The sequence below is a fragment of the Leptonotus elevatus genome, chromosome 20 (genome assembly GCF_054856555.1).
Source record: "Leptonotus elevatus isolate MCC_2025b chromosome 20, RoL_Lele_1.0, whole genome shotgun sequence".
Taxonomy (NCBI): domain Eukaryota; kingdom Metazoa; phylum Chordata; class Actinopteri; order Syngnathiformes; family Syngnathidae; genus Leptonotus; species Leptonotus elevatus.
The window spans coordinates 10045086-10065252 of record NC_141258.1 but is presented as its reverse complement, the minus strand read 5'-3'; the positions used below and the strand labels follow the sequence as shown (position 1 = coordinate 10065252).

Sequence of the window (20167 nt, the reverse complement as noted above, 5' to 3'; positions counted from 1 at the left end):
CATTATACAGTATGTTAGCATTAAGCTAGCAGACTTTTGTTTGGGTTTTTTGGGGGGCAAAATAATTTGGTCTGGTTGAATGTTTTGGGGTTTAATTAACAATATGAAGTGAATTTTAAGCAACTCCGCTTTATTGACATCTTATTTGGAGAACCGTGAGCGAGTTGTCTTTGTTTCTTCAATGTTATGTAATAATGGTTCTCACTCATTCCCATTTCTAGACAGTGTGAAAGTGAGAACTGATACTAAAGTGTGTTTAGACAAGTTTCTAAAAAGACAAAGCAACCATTGACCCAAATGTTTCCCCCCCATGCTTACCGTAAGAACTCTTCCTCTCCCCTGGCGTGCATTGAGAACTGGGGAAGAGCACCTTTGTGGTGGGACTACCATTGTACATGTCCACGTCCAGCCTTGGAAGGGAGACGGCATTCTTGATGATGGGAGAAATGGCCGGAGGAGGCTGTGACACATCCTTGGATCCTTCTCTAATTCTGTTGTCAGAACCCCTCCTGATTTGTCGGATTGTCCTGGAGAAAAACGCCCCCAGCTTGTTGTCGGGGGTGGACACGGAGTCCGTCTCCCCGTTGCCCCCGTTGGCCGAGCCGCCGTGATTGCTGAGGAAGGAGGTGTCCCCGAACACCTCGCCGCCGCGGCCGACGTGCATCGTATGGCGAAAGTCGCCCAGCGGGGGGCTGATCATGTCCACCGTCAGGTCGGCTTTACACCGCCGCTTGCTGTGAGAGTGTGTCACCAGACCTTTAAGGCCAGAGAGCTTTTCCTGGAGATTCATGTTTACAAAGCTGAAAAATGTTCCGTTAAACCTGAAACTATGTGGAAAGTAAAACTTCAGTTCACCTCAACTCTTAGTTCGCCCCAAGTTCTGAAAACATGTAATCTAAATGACTAAAAAGCCGAAGCCACCAGATACTTCAGTGGAATATTATCTATGTTTATCATGCGCAAGCCAAAGTCTTTCCCACTCTTTGCCGGTCATCGTTTATGCGAAGCTGGCAGAATCAAAACAACATAAATTGCAGAGAACACTGTGCAGTTTGTCCCTGGCAGAATGCAGTTGGACTGCAGTCAAGTCCCTGGTTTCCCTCGCTTTGGCTTTGTCGACATCGGCTCCGAAATAGGTCCGAGTCCAGCTGCAAATGCTTCTGTGGTCGCACCGTGGAAGAGCGTCTAGAGGAGAGTAAAAACAGAGAGAGGAGGTCTATCTTTAAAATGGAGGCTGGAGAAAGAAATGGATGACAGTTGGAGTTTGTGATTCAGATTTATTTCTTATATACACAAGTCTGAATTGTGCTTGTCAAAGGAGGCAAAATATTGAAACTACTTAGGTACTTCAGTAAATGTTAATAAAAAAAAGTACAAACTGAACTGAACTGGACATGCGGCCTGATCCCAAATGGGGTTTACAGACCACTATAAATCTCAACTAGTCTGGAAGAAGCTAAATTTAGACCAAAATCGTTTGAGAAGGGCCAGTGAAGAGGAAAAAAAGAGTTGGCAGGATTTTCACTTATTCTCAGAATTCTGACTTTAAAGTGAGAATTCTGACTTTAATCTTAGAATTCTCATTTTATCACTTTAATCTTAGAATTCTGACTTTAAAATGAGAATTATCACTTTAATCTCGGAATTCTGACTTTAAAGTGAGAATCCTGACTAATCTTACAATTCTCATTTTAATCACTTTAAAACTAGAATTCTGACTTTATCACTTTAATCTCAGAATTCTGATTTAAAATGAGAATTCTCATTTTAATTTCAGAATTCTGACTTTATCACTTTAATCTCGGAATTCTGACTTTAATTTTAGAATTCTCACTTTATCACTTTAATCTCAGAATTCTGATTTTTATATTGGAATTCTGACTTTAAAGTGAGAATTCTGACTTTAATCTTATAATTCTAATTTTATCACTTTAATCTCAGAATTCAGATTTTAAAGTGAGAATTCTCATTTTAATCTAAGAAATCTAATTTAAAAATGAGAATTCCGACTTTGTGATGTAGAGCTATGAATTGTGGGGGGAAATCAGGAAGTCAGAATTTTGAGAATAAAGTCAGATTTCTCACTTTAAAGTCAGATTTCTCACTTTAAAGTCAGAATTCTGACTTTAAAGTCTGATTTTGAAGTCAGAATTTTGAGATAAAAGTCAGAATTCTGTGATTAAAATCTGAATGCTGCCAACCTTTTTTCCCCCCCTCTTCACTGGCCCTAATCCTCTTCCGTTGTAAATACGTTTTTGGAATACAATAAAAACTTGTAGGGTAATTCTTCTTCCATAGTCCTGTTTTAACTGTCATAAACATTACCCGAATGAGTTCGCTTTTGGCCCATTCACTTTGACAGTTTTATATCGTACGTGTGTAGGAAATTGTTGTTTTCATACAATGCTGTTCTTTGCCAGCATCAGTGATGGATAGTCAATTCCTAAATATTTTGATAACATAAGAGCCCCGACAAGCTCCTCTGGTTCTCTTTAAAAAGTCTCTTGCACAGCAGCAGTCTCAATCGGGCCTCCCGTCTGGCTTCATTAACGACCCGTTTTGGCAATTGCGTCAGGTCCAAGGCAGTCTTTCTAATTTGCCGCTGACCGCAGTCACCGAGCCCTCCGCTCCACTTCCCCTTGGGCTGGCGTTTTTAAGAGGGGCATCTGGAAGCCGACGGGGAGGAAACACGCCACATACCAGTGCTGAGCGGAGCCATATCAAGCCTCGCGGAAGAAGAAAAAAAAAAGGACACGTGTTGAAGCAGAGGTGGCATAGGCCTGCAGGGAACTGCTGCACATTCCCATGAACTGCACTGGACTGGACGTTCGCAGACTCAAACGACAGGAAAACCATGTCCCTATCAGGGTTTAACAAATAGTGATAACCCACTGGATTACGGGAACACACACGGGGTCGTGAATTACCCTGACTGTGATCTTACGGAAAGCGGTGATGTATCGTCTCTGGGAGACCTTTGACCACAGCGCAGAGGCGCTTGTTCCGCCGCTTCGGTCTCCCCCGGGCCAAATACTGCCGTTCTCATTTGTACTTGTTTATGTGTTTGCAGGGTCGCATAAACACACTTTTGGGTGTCAGATAAATAGCCTGTTAAGCACCACCAGGCTGTAAAAACATTCGGTAATAGGTTTAATGCTATAATCTTTGCGGTGGTCTGCTTGAGGTATTGGGGGATGTTTAAACATACCCGAGATAATCCTTTAAATCGTCATCCCCGATACCCCTAAATATGCTCTCCGGAAGAAGTCTGGCCGTTTTGGCTCTTGTTTGAGGAAACTAAATCAGAGAAAGATACGAAAAGAGAGTTGGAAAGGAAATAGAAAGGACACCAGATTGCTCTTGCAGTGAAATTTGATTTGATATCCCGGAAAATTGAGTTACTAGCTTAGGTAATGGAGCGAATTACATTTCTAAGTCAAGGTAACACAATTAATCGATTATCTGGTTTCTGCTTATTATTTACTGTATTAGTAAGTGTGCTGAAGTTGTAGGTGGTTAGTGCCCGACCATTATGTAATAAAATGTTTAAAAAAAAGAAAAAAGTGTTAGCCCCCTTCAATCTACTGCTTTGGCTACATTAGCTAGCTTGTACTAGCTACATTTAGCATGTCGACGATGACATCCCATTCTATTTTGAGCTACCTTCGATTTTCAGTACAAATACATGTACAAAAATAACCTTATTGTGAAAACTAGCTTTAGCGTGTGATAACTAGCAAATATTATTGTCATTATTCTCAGTAGTAAAAGCAAAACTGTAATGCTGTCACAATTGCTAAGATTAAAAGGCCAACCAGCACAACTTGCTAAAATGGACTAATGTGCACTTTGTCCTCACTAGTACGACATAATTCCCCATTAGTAGAATGACATGTTACTAGTGAAGCAAAATGGTGCACTAGATGACAACTTTTATGCTACAGTGACCATATCAAATTGTGCATTACTAGTACTTATTGTGAAGCTCTAGATATGAACAGACAGCAATTAGTGAACAGTTTTGACTCACTAGTAGACTGAATTATCCATGTAATAGTACGCGCTTTGTCCTTACTACATAGACATTTCCACACACTAATAGAATGACACCAGGGCTTACATGTTACTAGTGAAGGAAAACTGTGCACTAATTGACACCTACATCCTATTAGTACTACTAGTGACATTCTAAAATTCTGCTAGTTAAAATTAAGCACTTGTAGTATTAGTAGCAGGCAGTTCAACTAGTAAACCGTAGTTGTTCTTCTAGTGCGCAGATATTTGATTACTAGTAAGTCCTAGTTTTCTACTTGCGCACCCTTGCCATTCTACTTATACACTGAATTGTCTATGTATGAGTATGTGCTTTGTTCTTACTCGTAAAACATTTCAGCACACTAGTAGAATGACTGTGATGCACTTGTAGAACTACTGTACTTGCCATCAAATTTAGCTAGTTAACATGTAGCATATAGTGCCCCCTAGTAATTGTACTAGTGTCCAGAAATGTCCTATAATGGAAAAAACACTGTTACAACAGTAAGACAACTTCTACTAGTCTGACCAAGTCATTTTACTAGTGCGCTGAATGTTTCATGTACTGGGGTATGCTCGTACAATATCTACAGGTTTTGTACTGAGGCAAGACTGCTACTGGTGCTACTAGTGACATACAATTCTAGTTTACAGATAGTGCTTCACTAGTAGAACTAGTAGCATGAAATATGTCATTTAGTGCACAGTTCAACCTCACTTGTAACCTGGTTGTTCCACTAGTGTGGCGAATTGTCTTACTAGTGAAGACAAACAGCATACTTAGTACATGAACACTTCAGTGCACTAGTAGAATATCGAAAAAATACACAAAAACGTCTTCCCATAGTGTCTTCCTGTTTTCAAAAAAAAAAAAAAAATTTTAAGTACCAAAGCACATTTCTAGTCCTGCGTTGCTAAATTCTTGACTCTGCTGTAGGTCCAAATCAGTGGACTTTGTTAACCGTCTCTATGCTCATGTCCTTCGGGCTCTAACCTCACTAACCAGGTGAACAAACATACAAGATAAGGCAGAGCATTTTTCCAACTCACGCTTTGGTCTTTCGACTCCGTTTCTATTTTCAATCATCCCGCTCAGCCTTAATCCAAGCACAACACTTCCTCCTCGCTCGAGAACACATGTTCAACTCTTCGACAAATATCCACACTCGCTCGCGCTCTGCGCTGTTTGTTGTATCTTCTTGTATCACCGCAGCGCATAATAAACTTGTTTCTTTTCATCAGCTCTTTTTTTTCTTTCCAACAACAAAGGAAGTCACAACGAGATGGTCAGTTGATAAGTAGCGCGGTAATACCTGCCGCTTTTCACACTAATCTTGCTAGCTCTCATGTAAACATGTAGACTAGCCGTTTCTCAGCTCGAGCTAGCTTGACGCAACACCTTTTTTTGTGGATAAGCACAGCTAAAAAGAAATTAACTACTTTTAGTGTTATTATTGTATGCTGGGAATCATATTAGCTTGTCAATATGGACGGAAAAATATTATTTATTGCTCAGGAGTGCTTTCCCAGCTGCTACATGCTAATATGACTTGAATTCAGTGGTTTGAAGTCCTACATTTCCAAAAGGCCTGCCATTTGAAGCCACAGGGAATCCAGTAGTGCAAGTGTCAAGTCGCATAATGACAGTATTCTCTTTAAGAATGCTGACGTTGTGAGGTAAGAATATATCATTATGTGTGTCATTTGTCGTATCACAACCAAAATGTGTGCCTATTCTACGATATGAATTTCAGCCTAGCATGTCAATTTCAACATTAGCTTCCAACTGTGTGATAATTGTTTGGGGGGAAGGCCCTTTTCTGTTCCCAGCATGACCGTGCCAAAGTCCATAAAGACATGCTTGGATGGGTTGTGTGAGTTAAGAAACCCTCCAAACACCTTTCAGATTGAACTGAAGTGGAGATTGTGAGCCAGGCCTTTCTTGTCACAAACGTTTATTCTTAGAAACACAGCAAATTCTGAGCGGGAGCTGTAAGAACTGTAGAAGGAGAGCCGGTTGGTGTTGTAGTTGATGTCGGTGTCATGGCCAGGTGTCCAAACAACGTCATCAGAGATTGTAATTGCTGGCAGTCTCATTTTAGACCGGTGTCATTTTTCAAACGAACTACACAATTACCTTAAGACTCCTATGAACTTAGTGTTCAGCAGAGTAGCAAAAAAAAAAGAAGTAGTAAAGTAATAGTACTGTTACTTTACAATATTATGACTTGAGTATAAAGTAAGTAAATACTCAATTGAGAGTAAGTATTTGAAAAATGACTCAAGTAGTGAGTAACTTTCTGATATTCAGCCACAAGAAATAGTCTTAAATTAACTTTTTTGTGTGTTTACATACACTCATGTAACGACAAGCTCAAAATTGAGTTATTGTAGGCTGAAATGTCACCATTTTTAGGCAGCTGTTTTTTTTTTTAATAACTTGTTGTGCCAGGGGTGTTCTGCCTCTTCTGAATGTGAGACATGTGACTGCACCTTTGCCGTGAATTTCTTGTACAAATATATCTCGCAAGCAATAATAGATAATAAAAGTAGTGAGTGGAATGAAAAGCGCAATTTTTTTCTCGACAAAATGACTTAAGTAAAAATCATAAGTATGTTGCATTAAGTGCTAGAATTAAGTGTAATTGCACATCCAATACAGTAGATGGCAGTGGCGTTCTGCTCTATTTTCTTCATACTGGCGGAAAATAAAAAATAGTTTAGAACCACTGGTTTAAATACATGCTTGTAAAGGTTAAAAAAGAACAAAATAAAATAAAATAAAATACACCTGAAATTACAGTATAAGTGTGTGTGTGAGAATGGCCTTAATTTGAAACACAACATAATTATTGACTTTCGATGGTGTTGCATTATATTGCCTTGGGAGATACTTTTGACCATTTGGTGCTGACAGGCTGTGATTCTTTGTGGTCAGAAAAATGGTTGGGAATCCAGCGGCGTAAAGACAAACAAAACACCCGAATTCTATGTTCGCACCTCTGCAACGGCTCCCTTCCTCGTTGCGTCAGTGACACTTGAAGGTCACAGAAGCTTCAAAGGAATGTCAAATTAGTTAAAAAAAAAAGAAAAAAAAGGGAAGTCTGTGGATTAAATCAAATGCTTTGATTGGGGCTGTGTAAAAGTATGCAGGCAAGTAGATGGGGGGGCGCATGACATGTAGTTGAGTTCATACGGGAGCAGGAAATGTCGGATGTACTGTGCGGAGACACACAATGAGTTCAACTTGGAACAATCCCATTGTGACACAACGACGGTACGTCTCTCTTGAGTAATGTTTAGCTGCAAGGGCCGGCTGCATTTCACACCGTAATCTGCCTCAGGTTGTGGGGCTCATAAAGGCCACCGCCCCCAACATAGTGCTGCCAGGGCCCCTAATTAAAACACCTCAAAGCCACTAAATGTGAACTCTAAATCCAAATGCATCTTAATTATTTTTCAGTTATATGGTGGAACCTGTAATTACAAGGGAAGCTGATTAAAAAGCAAAGCAATTTATTCACAACATATCTGTAGCGAGAGTATAATAATCATGATATACAGTACTGCTGCTGGTGGCGGCAGCGGTGTATAAATATGTCAGCAAGCAGAATTGAGTTTCACACAAGAAATCTGAGGAGACCCCTTTACAACTTTTGACACGACTGAAACGGCCACGACTGGACGTTAACACCACATTTTGCAACATTTTCTCACATCTAAATCATCTTTTGCCTCACCAGAAATTCAACCCGATGTGCTTTGTCAGCCGAAAATGGGCTTTACTACATTTTTTTTTTTTGTCACATACACACAAAATGTACCTAAGAATCCATAGAACTATTTTCTGATCAGGTAAACCTTTGGCTGGTTGCCAGTCTAGATTCGAACCTAGGACCTCTCTATGATGAGGCAGACGCGCACACCACTAGCGCACTGTGCTGACTATTTCCGTGTGCATGAAAAAGTTAACATTTAGCTAAAACGTGCGAAACACCATAGATAGATAGATAGTTTTGGAAAATAACTGTAAACTATGACAGAAGTGACGGTTAATCCTCAAATGTATTAATGCGCACATAGACGCGGATGAGTCCAACGTGAGTGAGTACTTTGCTAATAAGCAAAAATAGCGACTCACCCAAAAGCTGGAGAAACACGGGAGGGGGGAAAAAAGTGACTTCGGTGATGTTTCCTGAAAACGATAGAATTGAAGGTGGTCCGCTGATTGCTCGGCAGGACAGTCCCACTGTGGTGTGCGTGTGGGCAGAAGCGTAGCGCGGAGGACGAGTCCGACGAGGAAAGGGGCGGGCCGTGGGTCCGAGCCACCAGAGGAGTCCCCCACCACGCTGATGGCATCTTCATTTGACTTGTCAACACTATTTGAAGCAGTCAGCACGGATTTACACCGCAGGTCCAAAAGCCCGGTTCAGATTGAATGCCCAAATTGCACATTAATTACTTTACAAGTACCTGCAGTGGGCAACTGAGAGACAACTTGGAAGTAAACAAACAAATAATACAAATATGTCAAATTAAATACTGCTACATTTAAAAAAATGTTTTGTTAAAACTCTCTTACATGATATTATAGCATTATCGTGTGCAGTACAATGCCAAGATTAGATGTGCTCTTTTATCAAAGCAAGCATAAAGACTGGTTGCCATTTAATCAAAAGCGACATTTTTGTCAATCATCCACTGCGTCATAGAGTGGAAACTGAACCCATGCCGCCACAACAGAAGATGAGCAAGTGTAAATCACTAGACTGAATCAGCTGAGAATCTGCTGACCGTAAGGAAAGGGGAAATGCGGCATTATGAAATTGTTTCAGGGGAATTATTGAATTCAGTGATGCAGAAAGCGCTGCTGTCTACAATTATTCATTAACTATTAACTAAAAAAAATATATGCTAATGTAAGACTTTGAGTATCTTGCAGATAGTGAAGAGACAAGATGACACTATAAGAAGTAATTTGGGTGAAAGTTTAATAATGTGGGTGGTAGTTATATGAATTACACATCAAAATCCATCAGTTCTTATCTGTCTCAAAGGGGCGGCCATTTTGCCACTTGTCATTGACTGAAAATGACATCACAGTTGCTCAGGGCTAATGCTGCATTCGGGATGGTCGGAAATCTGACTTAGCGCAGTTGTTTTTTCCCCAGTTCCGACCTGAAAGCGTTCGAGGCGAAAGTAGACAACTAAAATGTCGGATAGTGATAAATTGGTTATTTATTTTTGTCCTAAAAACACATTTTGACATCCAGCAAACTTACCTTCTCGCAATTTTGCTTCCTTTATTGTTTTTATCTTATTTCATAAGCATTCCATACAGTTCAGTAGTTCACCGTATAATTTCATACAAGGAGATGGAGGTCACGTATGTTGTGTTATGTGAAGTCATATGAAATATTTATGAATGAAGAAAGCTATCTAGTTTTATACGCAAGTAAATTGTGTTTCACCATTCACGGTCTGTGTTTCCAAAGGGGTCGCCATTGTAGAGTGACGTCATGCACATTGTGGTCCATCGGTGAAGTCGGGGTACTTACAAGTGGAATTTCCGGGTTCAAGGGGGCGTTCCCGTACACACTTCCTGGTTTGAAGGCGGAAAAGTCCCACTTCCGACCATCTTCAAATGCAACATAATAATCACCAATCACTGCTCATCTTTTTCGAATGTCACATGATCAAATGCAGAAAACAGGTGATCCAACTGTGATGTCATTTTCAGTCGACGGCAAAATGGCTGCCCTGTGAGCCGGATAAAAACGGGTGGATTTTGCTGCTTACTTTATATTCCATGAACGCAATAAATCCGAATGCTGTCTTCAGACTAGTGAGGGCGCATAGAACATATTATGGAAAATAATATTTTTGACTTGACTAAACATTTGCCTTGTTTTGTGTATTAAACGAAGCAATCATAAACTTTCAATATCTTATATCCAACACTTCTTATTTTATTCAATGTCATGTTTATACATTTCAAAGTAACAGTGACCATGTCGGGTACTCAGTTAAGCAGATACAGAATTCAAAAATTGAAATGTAAAACTCAGAACAATAAGAGCAGCGTCAGCTTTGCCGCGCTGACCTGTCCAACAGGAAAGTGGGCCTTATCAACAGGAACCCGAGCATCCTCGGTCATTAAACCTCCATCTTAACTCCCATACTCGTACCCCTCACAAAATGAAAGTGTGCTAGAATGTTTAATCTTTTAAAGAAACCATGTCATAGTTATGTCAGTAAGACACGAGGTACTGTTTTAAATTGTGGGGGGGGGGGGGGGGGGGGGGGGAATCAGTGACGGCCTTTAATAAAAGAACTGCTTGACCTCTTAAGATAATGTTTGATATCAAGTGCTGTTGGAGGACATGTCATTGTGCGATTTGTGCGTATGTCTGTCTCGTCTCTAGCCGCCACCTTTGGCACCCTACTGAGGAGTAAATAGTTGGCACCGATTACTAACTTCTTTCCAACTTTAACACACAACTATAGTCATCATTGCTTGCTGTTTTTTTCCAACAGGTTACTTTTCTTTTTGTTTTTTTTAATAAAAAAAATTCAAGATCTTTTGTCCCAAACAGTAATCTTTTTCCTTTTTTTTCCCCTCTCCGTTACGCGTGTTTACAATTTTCCTGTTGTTTTTTTATTGGCTTTTGCAACTGGCTCGAACTGTCCTTTTCTTTTTATAGAGCCAAGCCATGTAATCTTTCTCCTGCCTGCCTCTTAATCCTCACATTTTGGTCTCGCATCGGCCTCGCTATCCCATCCAGACTTTCCACGCAACACCAAAATGTTGATATATCCCCCCATCAAGATCGTCACCTTCCTCTAATGAAAACACTCGAGGGGGATGATTGAACAGCAGTTGTTTGAGCCTCTCGGCAGGCGCACATAAAAGTCACGCTTGACTCTTTGGCTGTATGGACGTTTGCTTATCGGCGACATTTTGGAACAATGTTTTCCAGGATGATGATCCGAAGACATTCCGCTAATGACACTGTCACATGTTAAGTGTGTGTGCTTGTTTTGAAAGTCCAAATATGGAGATAAGATGTCTGGTTCGCACACTATGCGGGTTTCAACACAATGGCGCACTGCTTGACCGCGGGAACGACCCCTGTAAATCATTTAAAACCACATCATGTTATTTTATTTTGCTGTTTCCCCCATATTTTCCACTGACTTCATTTTATTTTTTTTCATTTTTTTTTAAACGTTTATTCAATTTGTTGTTACCAAGCGCTTTTGCTGGGAAAATAGGACACAAAGTTGTGACGCATTCCAGCTGAAATTTTATTTTAAAAAACATAACAAGGGGTAACCTTTAGCACAGGCATGTGCACACATAGACCACAAGTGCTACTCCAGCTCCAGCCTCTTTTTTTTTGCCTTACACGAGTTTGCTAAATTCATCAATATTTACAAAAAATAAATAAATACAAAACTCTGTCAACCATTTCCCCCCAAGTGGTTTGATATCAGGTAGCTATTAATTGCAGTTTTTGTGAGAATTGTACCCGTCGCTGATCTGCAGTGCTGTTTAAATAGGGGTGTGTAAACTTTTTAGATCCATTGTAGCTTCCCTTCGCCTCCTTTGTAAATAGGTTTATTTTCTGTGTTGATTGTGTTAACAGAAATTAATAATAAATAAATAAATCAGTTAAGTACGTCTACTTCTATTTTTCTTAATTGTTTGAATAATTGTTTTATAATAGGCACTTTTTTGCAAGAAGAAAGACAGAATAACAGATTTTTTTTCTCTTTTTAGGCAATAAAAATAGTTGTTTTTTTAAAGAATTTTATTGCTAACATAGTTTGACAATAGGCACTTTTTTTTTACAAAAAGACAGAATAACAGTTTTTTTTTCCTTTTTAGACTCTAAGAAGAGGTTTTCTTTAAAAATAAAAATAAAAAAATTTATATTGCTAATATACTTTTGACAATAGGCACTTTTTTACATGAAGAAATTCAGAATAACATTTTATTTTTATTTTTAGTGTCTAAAAAGTTTTTTAAAATATATTTTTTAAGAATTTAATATTGCTAACATAGTTTTGACAATAGGCACTTTTTTTTTAAAAAGAAAGACAGAATACATTTTTGTTCTCTTTTTAGACTCTACAAATAGTTTAAAAAATATATATTTTAAAGAATTTTATAATGCTAACATAGTTTTGACAATAGGCACTTTTTTCTAAGAAGAAAGACAGAAAAACAGATTTTTTTCTCTTTTTAGGCTAAAAAAAGAGTAGTTAAAAAAAAAAAGAATTTTATATTACTAACATAGTTTTGACAATAAGCACTTTTTTTTTACAAGAAGAGAAGCAGAATAACAGGATTTTCCCTCTTTTTAGACTCTAAAAAGAGTTGTTTAAAAAAAATATTGCTAACATAGATATATAACAGTTCAGATGTGAACGGTTGAGTATCTCACCAAGTTGATCTATTGTATACATTTCACAACCAGTGAATAAGTCACAGTCTTACAAATGTTTCTTGCTATTATTTTCCATTTTACTTTCAGTGTGACCCCATACTCCTTCGTTGTTTTCAACCAAGTAAGGCGCTTACATAAGATTAATTACTTTTTGCTATAACAAGTGTCCATCTGCATGTTGAGTGTTTTTTAATGAGTAATTTAGAAGAAAAAAGAAAGTTTGAGGAGAAAAGCATATGAAGGAGTTTTCCTGGAAGTTACTTTTACACATTTCTGTCTTGCTGCCAAATACATTGAGAGAAGTTCCAGCGGCATGAAACACGACTAAATCCATTTTCAAAGAGGTTGAGACCATGGAATCATTTTCAGGGAAGAAACAACAGTGCTCTAAAATTATATCCAATGGTTTGGAAAAAGTCTATTGTGCAGCAGAAGCAGCATTATATAGTGTTATGAACCGGCATAATTAGTGCACTTACATGCAAAGTTCCATAATTATGTGTTGTTACGGTTTTTACTTGGCATCGTAGAAGAGAAACTGAACCGAACGAGGCTAATTTAACTCATTCTCTGCCATTGACGTCTATAGGCGTCAAAAATTCATTTGAACTATTTCTATTAGTTTAACATTTTTTTCCACTTTTTTACGAAATTATGAAAAATTTTAACCGCCTACGCCCCTCATTTTTAATCATCTTTTCTTCTTTAAAAAAAAGTATATATTTTTTTATTTTTAATAATCTTTTCTTTTTAAAAAAGAAAATATAAAAAATTAGGGGCGTCAGGCGATTACATTTTTTAATCATAATTAATCCCATGACTTCACTAGTTAACTCACGATTAATCACAAATTTTCTAACTGTTCTAAATGTACAAAAAATAAATCTAGGTTTTCATACTCTTAAAAAAGTAGGAAAAAATGTGAAACTAATAGAAATAGTTCAAATGAATTTTTGACGTCTATAGCCGTCAATGGCAGTGAATGAGTTAAGTTAACATGGGCTCAAAATGGAAGATAAGAATTGTTGGATAGAAAATGGAAAGCTACACTTCTGGATTTGAAATGAACAAAAAAAAATGTATTTTCTTAACCCAAAAGGTCAAACAACCCCAAGTCACTCCACGGGGCTCCTTAAGAAGTGCCACCACAAATGCACTTTTTTCTCTCATTTATTTGTTGTAGCTCACCAAATGTCCCCATTTGATCACAAGGAGAAATATTTTACTAAAATAAGGCAACAAAAGTGAAAGGTGAAGCCAAATGGCAAATCTATTGTTTAAATGGACTAGCGCATCCCATTTCTATCCCATCCAACATGGAATGACCGACTACACTTTGGACTGCTCTCCAGTCAATCACCGGGCATGAATAAAGCAGATTTACATCCTAATAAATATCCTCCTTCTCAGGACAATTTTTTTTTTTGAAAATCCAGACGGAATTATGGCCGCCTGAAGCTCGCTCCCCGCAAACCAGACTGCTTAAAATGAAAACCCTACATCTTTTTAGCGTGCTAATTTGAACTCTAAGAATAACAGCGGCTACTGTGTTTTTCATGAGTCTGGAACCAAATGTCCGTCAAGGGAGTCTGCAGTCGACAAAGGTGCTTGTTTGCACTCTTTCCTCCATCAAGGATTTTTTGTGTCCAATTATACATTCACAATTTTTTTTTTTTATGTACTATTTTGGGGGTGGACAACAAATGTTTTCATTCACACAATCTCCCGATCGCATGTTTTTGTATTACTATTGGCTGTTTTACTTTACTGATAGAAAAATATTGTTGAAAAGAATGAGCACATTTAGGGGGAAAAAAACGATGTGACTCGTAATAACACAATCTCTGACTCATAATATATTACAATTACAATGACTATACAATGGATGATAAGAAGTCAATTTGGAACACATATCGTGAGCTATTGCATAACAGATCTTTTGACACACTTAAGTGTTGAAAACAACTCATATTTACGAAAATGATGTGCTAATATGTGAGTTGACTGAGTAGTCATTTCTTTCTGATGATGTCATCACTGCGTACAATTCTTATGTGTTGTGTCCCCACCATACATTGCGTAACATTTTGCACAATGTAACGGCATTCATTACACGAGATGTCTCAAAAAGGACAGTTTTATAATGATAATAATGCTCTCTGACACAGAAGTATTAATTATGTGAATGCTAAAAAGCAGGCAAATAATTGAATTGCGCATCAAAAAAATAGATGGTACATAACGAGCTAACTAAGAGATCCAGTATGTCGTTATCATAATTTTAATAATGATATGCTAGTAGCTAGCATATGTTCCCATTATATTTGTATATGTGTAAACAAAAGTTGGACTTGTGTCAGGCCACTTTTTAGTGTCCTCATATCACACTGAATATTCAAACTAAACTAAACAGTCTCAGCTTCAAATTTGAAAGAGCTTGTTAGAGGTGTAACCAACAAGAAAATCAGAGAACTGTCTATTGGTCAATTGTGAAGCTCTGAGATGGAAAATAATTAAAAGCCACTGCACAAACATTAGCCATGGTTTGAATGTTATGAAAAAGAAAGAAACCATTAGTGTTGTTGTTTTACAAATGATGCTAACTGCTAACTTTGTGGATCACTTCCAAATATAAATATACCCTGAAATGAAGGTGAAATCCCTTTTTATATTCACATTGTGATGTCAACCTCAAAATGTTTCTGTCTACAACAAAAATAAAGGCTCCAACACTTTTGAAGGGCTACGCTCAAAACAGGTCTCTGCCATTAGCATTATCATATATCAGTATGCTATTTTGCCGCTATATACAAAAAGGGGTACAAAACAAATGGATGGATGCGTAATATTTTTTGTTTAGTGTGTTAGTAACTGTTTATAATAAACAATAATGTTAAACTGTTTTGGTCTATTCCAGTTATTCTCAGCTAGTAAAAAAAAAAAAAAAACACACGTAGGCTATTTATTTTTCATTCATATTTCTTTCAGAACAGTAATAAGGCGTACAAAGTTCCCTCATAGAACATATAATATTGGGTAAGAGTCAGGAAATGTTACTCACTTGATCACTAGCCGCTCTGTAAACAAATATGGCGTCCCCCAGCTACGGATGCTATGGCTAGCATACTGTAGCTAGCAGTATGACAAACTCATTTGAAACTGTGTTCAAAAATGTAACATAGCCTCACTGTCCATGTATTTTCAGAGGCTATTTTTAAACAAACAAACAAAAAGTGTTGTTCTTAATAAGTTCTATAAAATGGGTGAGAACCACTGTTGTATTTTGTTCCATTCAACATTCAACACATAGTAGCAATTTTAGCACACCTTCAATGTCACAAGCGTCTCACATCGACAAACACGCACTCAATTTGGCACGGTATCACAATATGCGCACTGCAGCGACAGACTTTTTTTTCTCCCAATTAGACCAAACAGGAAGGCGTCTCTTCACAATATGATTAATTCAAGCGCAGTCACATGCACACGCAAGTGCACATAACATAGGAAAACAGCACAGCTCTGCCACATACCTCCCTGTCTGCAAATAGCCTCCCTTCCTCTACATCTTTCCTTTGGATCTCCTGACACAGCTCATCAATCATTTGGCCTTGAAGGTGGTCGAGGTCACAGGCTTAGATATTGACATCATAGTTAAAAAAAAAAAAAAAAAAGAAGAAGTGGATGATTTTTGGTGTGACAAATGTATGTTCAGTACATCCTTATATCTTATAGTGTTATCACATTTTCCATTCCAATCTAATGACATAGTCAGTTTGTGTTGGTTCACACGCAAAATATCATTAAAATAAATACCAAACGTCTCCAACCACTGTTTTAATGTGTTGATTTAGGAGTCATAACTCAGCTTACAACTTATTACAACAGTAATCTCAGTTGTGCTTGCCACCCCTTTTATGGCCATTTTTCTTTTTAATGGATGAAGACATTTTTGTCTTCCTGGCACAAGAACAGCATGCCTGAGTTTGCTCTTATTGGTCACCGGGTCAGCCGCAGTCCAGAATCTTACGAATAGTTCTCAAAATGGCGGACATCAGGAAAGTGATCTCTTTAGGTTGCTTACAAGATATGAAGTTAAGAATTGCGTGTGAGTCTGATGAGAGTATGCAGACATAGCAACAGCAACACGACGGTAGTGTGTATGCGTGTGTCCGTCTTGGCGCCCTTTCCTGTTTAAGCCTTGCAAGCACATAAAGCGCGGCCTTACAATAGTCCATTGTCCCGTCCACCCTCCACTCTTCCTGTCAGGTCAGAATTCACGGAAATAAGGACACAGTGCAAAACAAACAGCGGCTGCTTTCGGCTCTCCACCCACTGGTGGGCCCTCCAGGAGGAACCCATTGCTGCGGTTTGAGGGGCGGGCGGCATTCCAGCCAGGAAGCTAATCAGCATCGCATCCCAGTTTAAAATGTATGTAATGCATGTGAATGTTGAATAAAACAAAATGAAAACAGACGTGACGGGAATTTCCTATAAAGTACATACGACATTGGTTGATAAAGTTCTTAAGTCTTATCTTTTTATATACTCTTTATATATATATATATATTTCTATTCAAATTGCTTTTCAATTGGCCATTCAACTTGGACAAGCGGTATAGGACAATGGATGGATGATATTTCTGATACAGCTCTTCTGTTGGATCTCATTAGACTCAGAATGTAAAAACACACAAAAAAAAATCACATTCATTCTTTTGTCCATGATTACATCAATTTTTCACCAAAAAGTATCATTAGTGTAGATGAGCTCCCCTTGGGTGCTTTTCCTCACATGGTTTCTATTTGCCCCACCATGTCCTTTTTTTTTTTTCTAATAGTTTTTACAAAAGAATAACATCAGGCAGGCAAAAATAAATAAATAATAAATTTAGGTGACTTTATAAAACTTTCAGACAGTATCTTCTCTGCTTTAACTATTTCTATCCTTTGTTGTGTGTCTACATGTCTCAATTTTACGACAGCGTATTAGGGCCACGTATAAATGTATTTTTTAGAGGGCGGAGCAATATTCTGAGAAAAAAAGCTTGCAAAATGTACCACTTTATAAAGTGGCAAATTATAAATCCGCAAATTTACGATTTTTTGTTTATCTAGTAGAAAATTAGCGAGAAAAAAACCTCAAAAACTTACGAGAAATACACGTAGCGTACTACTCCACTGATTGTGCCAATACTTGGGTCGGGTTTCCAAATAAGGAGATAGTAATTGCTTTAGCATAGATTAACCATATCATGTTAAGCATTCACTCTTTGAACCGTTGTGTACGGCCACTGGCCAGTGACAAAGACACCTCGCTTTGCGAAAGTCCACACCCGGACGATAAAGCATTTAGGTTAATTTGTTAAAATGTATATTTACTTGTACATTTATGTTTCCAGAATTATTATTGACACGTTCATACATTTTGGTATTTTTTTTGTACAAGTATCTAAGTTGATGTGTCGAATCTGCTGCTCTCCATCATTCACTTGCATTTATTTACCTATGGTGTGCTAGCATCTAATTGGATAGTGTTAGTCAGCTGATCAGGAAGTGTTGTTGTCGCTCTAGCTGCGGTGAATGAGGAGTAAAGTTTAAATTTAAGGATGAATCCGTCTCCATCCTGCCTTTTGATTTTATAAACAGTGTCCCATTAACCACCAATCCTCACATGATTAGACTATAGTTACTCTACGTGTATTTGTCATAAGTTTCAGAGTTTTTTTCCTCGCAAATCTGCCACTTTATAAAGTCGCAAATTTACGAGAAAAAGCTCGCAAATTTGCGCGTTTTTTTCTCGGAATATTGCTCCCGCCCTCTGAAAAAAATATATTCAAACGTGGCCCTAATACGCCGTCGTACCATTTAGTACAACAGTGGGCTCTCCCTGAAGAAAAAACAAACTGGTTTATTCCCTCGACTGTTTGTATCTTTCCAGCTTTTTGTCAATGCTAGAAAAATACTCATCCTAGCATAACATATCTAACCCCACTATTCTCATTCCGTGGGATTATAAAAATGTCAAATCTCAAATGGTATAAATGCTGCAGTGCTGCTTTGGAGCAGAAATAAAGGATTTGCTGAGGAAGCAGAATGGACTCCACCCTGCGTGGCGGCTCTTATTTCTACAACGCGTGTGAGTGTGTGTGTCAGTGCTGAGACTTGTAAGAACACGTGAGTACATATTGTGTGGTGGAGTGTGTGTGGCATCTACTCGGAGAGCTGCTGGCAGATGAAGGACTCAGACTGTGGCTACGGACTCGGCTCGAGCCACGCTACTCAATGACGAAAGCAGACTGACCATGCAAAAACAGGCTCCTCCATCTCATATGAATACATATTTGCATAATATTTGCATGTTCTTGAGCAGAATTAGTTAATACAGTAATTTCGAGTTACATAGTGTCGGGACTCGTACGCCAAATCTGCAATCGTTGTTCGTTTAACATTTAAACCTCAAATCAATTCGAATGAGCTATGACTTATACTTTTGCCGAAAAACACATCATAATCCAAAAAATGAGAAATCCAATTAGATTATAATGGTAAATTGCAAATGCAGCGCACTTATAGTACTTCACACCATTTTTGTCCAAAGTGCTCTTTGAAAGCATATTAGTCTACATACGTGGGCTTATGTAGCCAACGCGCTAAACAGCTGCGTCAACCTACGAAAATGATTTTTTGTTTAAAATAAATTACTTTAACTACCAGGATTCCTCACCGTACTCTGGACAATGGCAGAACCCGGCGTACCCCCCCCCCCACCCCCTCCTCCTCCTCTTTAAGTAAAGTTTTAAAGTTGTAATTCATGTCATGTCGTATCAGCTTGCTACCAATAAACTAGCTAGCTAGCCAGCTAAAAGTTAGCCTGGCTAGTTTCATACACACATGGGGAAAAAAACTATAGAGTGAGGTTACAACTCTGTAACATAACAACAAACATGACATTTTATCCTCATTTTCCCCACATTTGGTTTCCCAACTGTGCTTTTTGTTATGTAATAATGGGGGAGTAGATATATCACCGATTTAGACGTTGCAGTATCTGGCAAGAGGTCATGTCGGTTATTCAGTACAAGTAATCATTTTGTCTTAATTCAACAACATCTTGATTTCTTCACTGTCTTTTGGAGGCTGCATTCCCCTCAGTGGATATAATTCTTGTAGGAACAGTGAGCGGCCATCACTTGGCCTTCACAAGTCGTTTACATCATACTTCGGAAATAAACGTACATGGTCTAACCAAAAGTATCTGGAAATACTTACAGCGTTGTATAATCACATCGGTGGATTAAGGGTACGGTGGAAATATTTGCAGCATAATAATGACAGAGAGCAAAGAGAAGAAAAAGCCTCACGGGGGCTCGCAAAACGCAAAGACGAAAGCGGGCCAAGCTAATGCCGTACATTTCAAGGCGATGAGAGAATGGAGCGGCATTTAATATATTCCCATCTGTGTTTTGTTGTGCATGCCTTCTCTGCAAAGTGATTAATTTGAGTTTCTGGAATGCGCGCTCACTGTTTAGTCTTCAACGGGCCCAGAGTCGTCGGCCCCTGACCCGGGCAGACCACCAGAACACCTCTAAAAGTCATCAGACGTCACCTTATCTAAACGGAGAGCGGCCATCACTCCATCCATCCTGTCCTCCGTCATAAACCAAATTCAGTCTCCA

General features: G+C 38.5%; 1 protein-coding gene across 3 annotated transcripts in view; it reads right to left on the bottom strand.

The window, feature by feature from the left end:
• The window catches only part of cdc42ep1a (CDC42 effector protein (Rho GTPase binding) 1a), a 27062-nt gene extending 6895 nt beyond the window's left edge, over window positions 1-20167 (bottom strand). Inside the window, exons 1-2 of one of the 3 annotated variants that reach the window (XM_086064428.1) lie at window positions 20098-20167; window positions 319-1185 (exon numbers count right to left, since the gene is read on the bottom strand). In XM_086064428.1, coding sequence (XP_085920554.1) covers window positions 319-790 — 472 coding nt within the window. In that variant the 5' untranslated portion in view covers window positions 791-1185; window positions 20098-20167. Of the gene's footprint in view, window positions 1-318; window positions 1186-5085; window positions 5225-8176; window positions 8310-20097 lie in introns of those variants that run through there. The other 2 variants (XM_086064427.1, XM_086064429.1) reach the window with 2 other exon arrangements.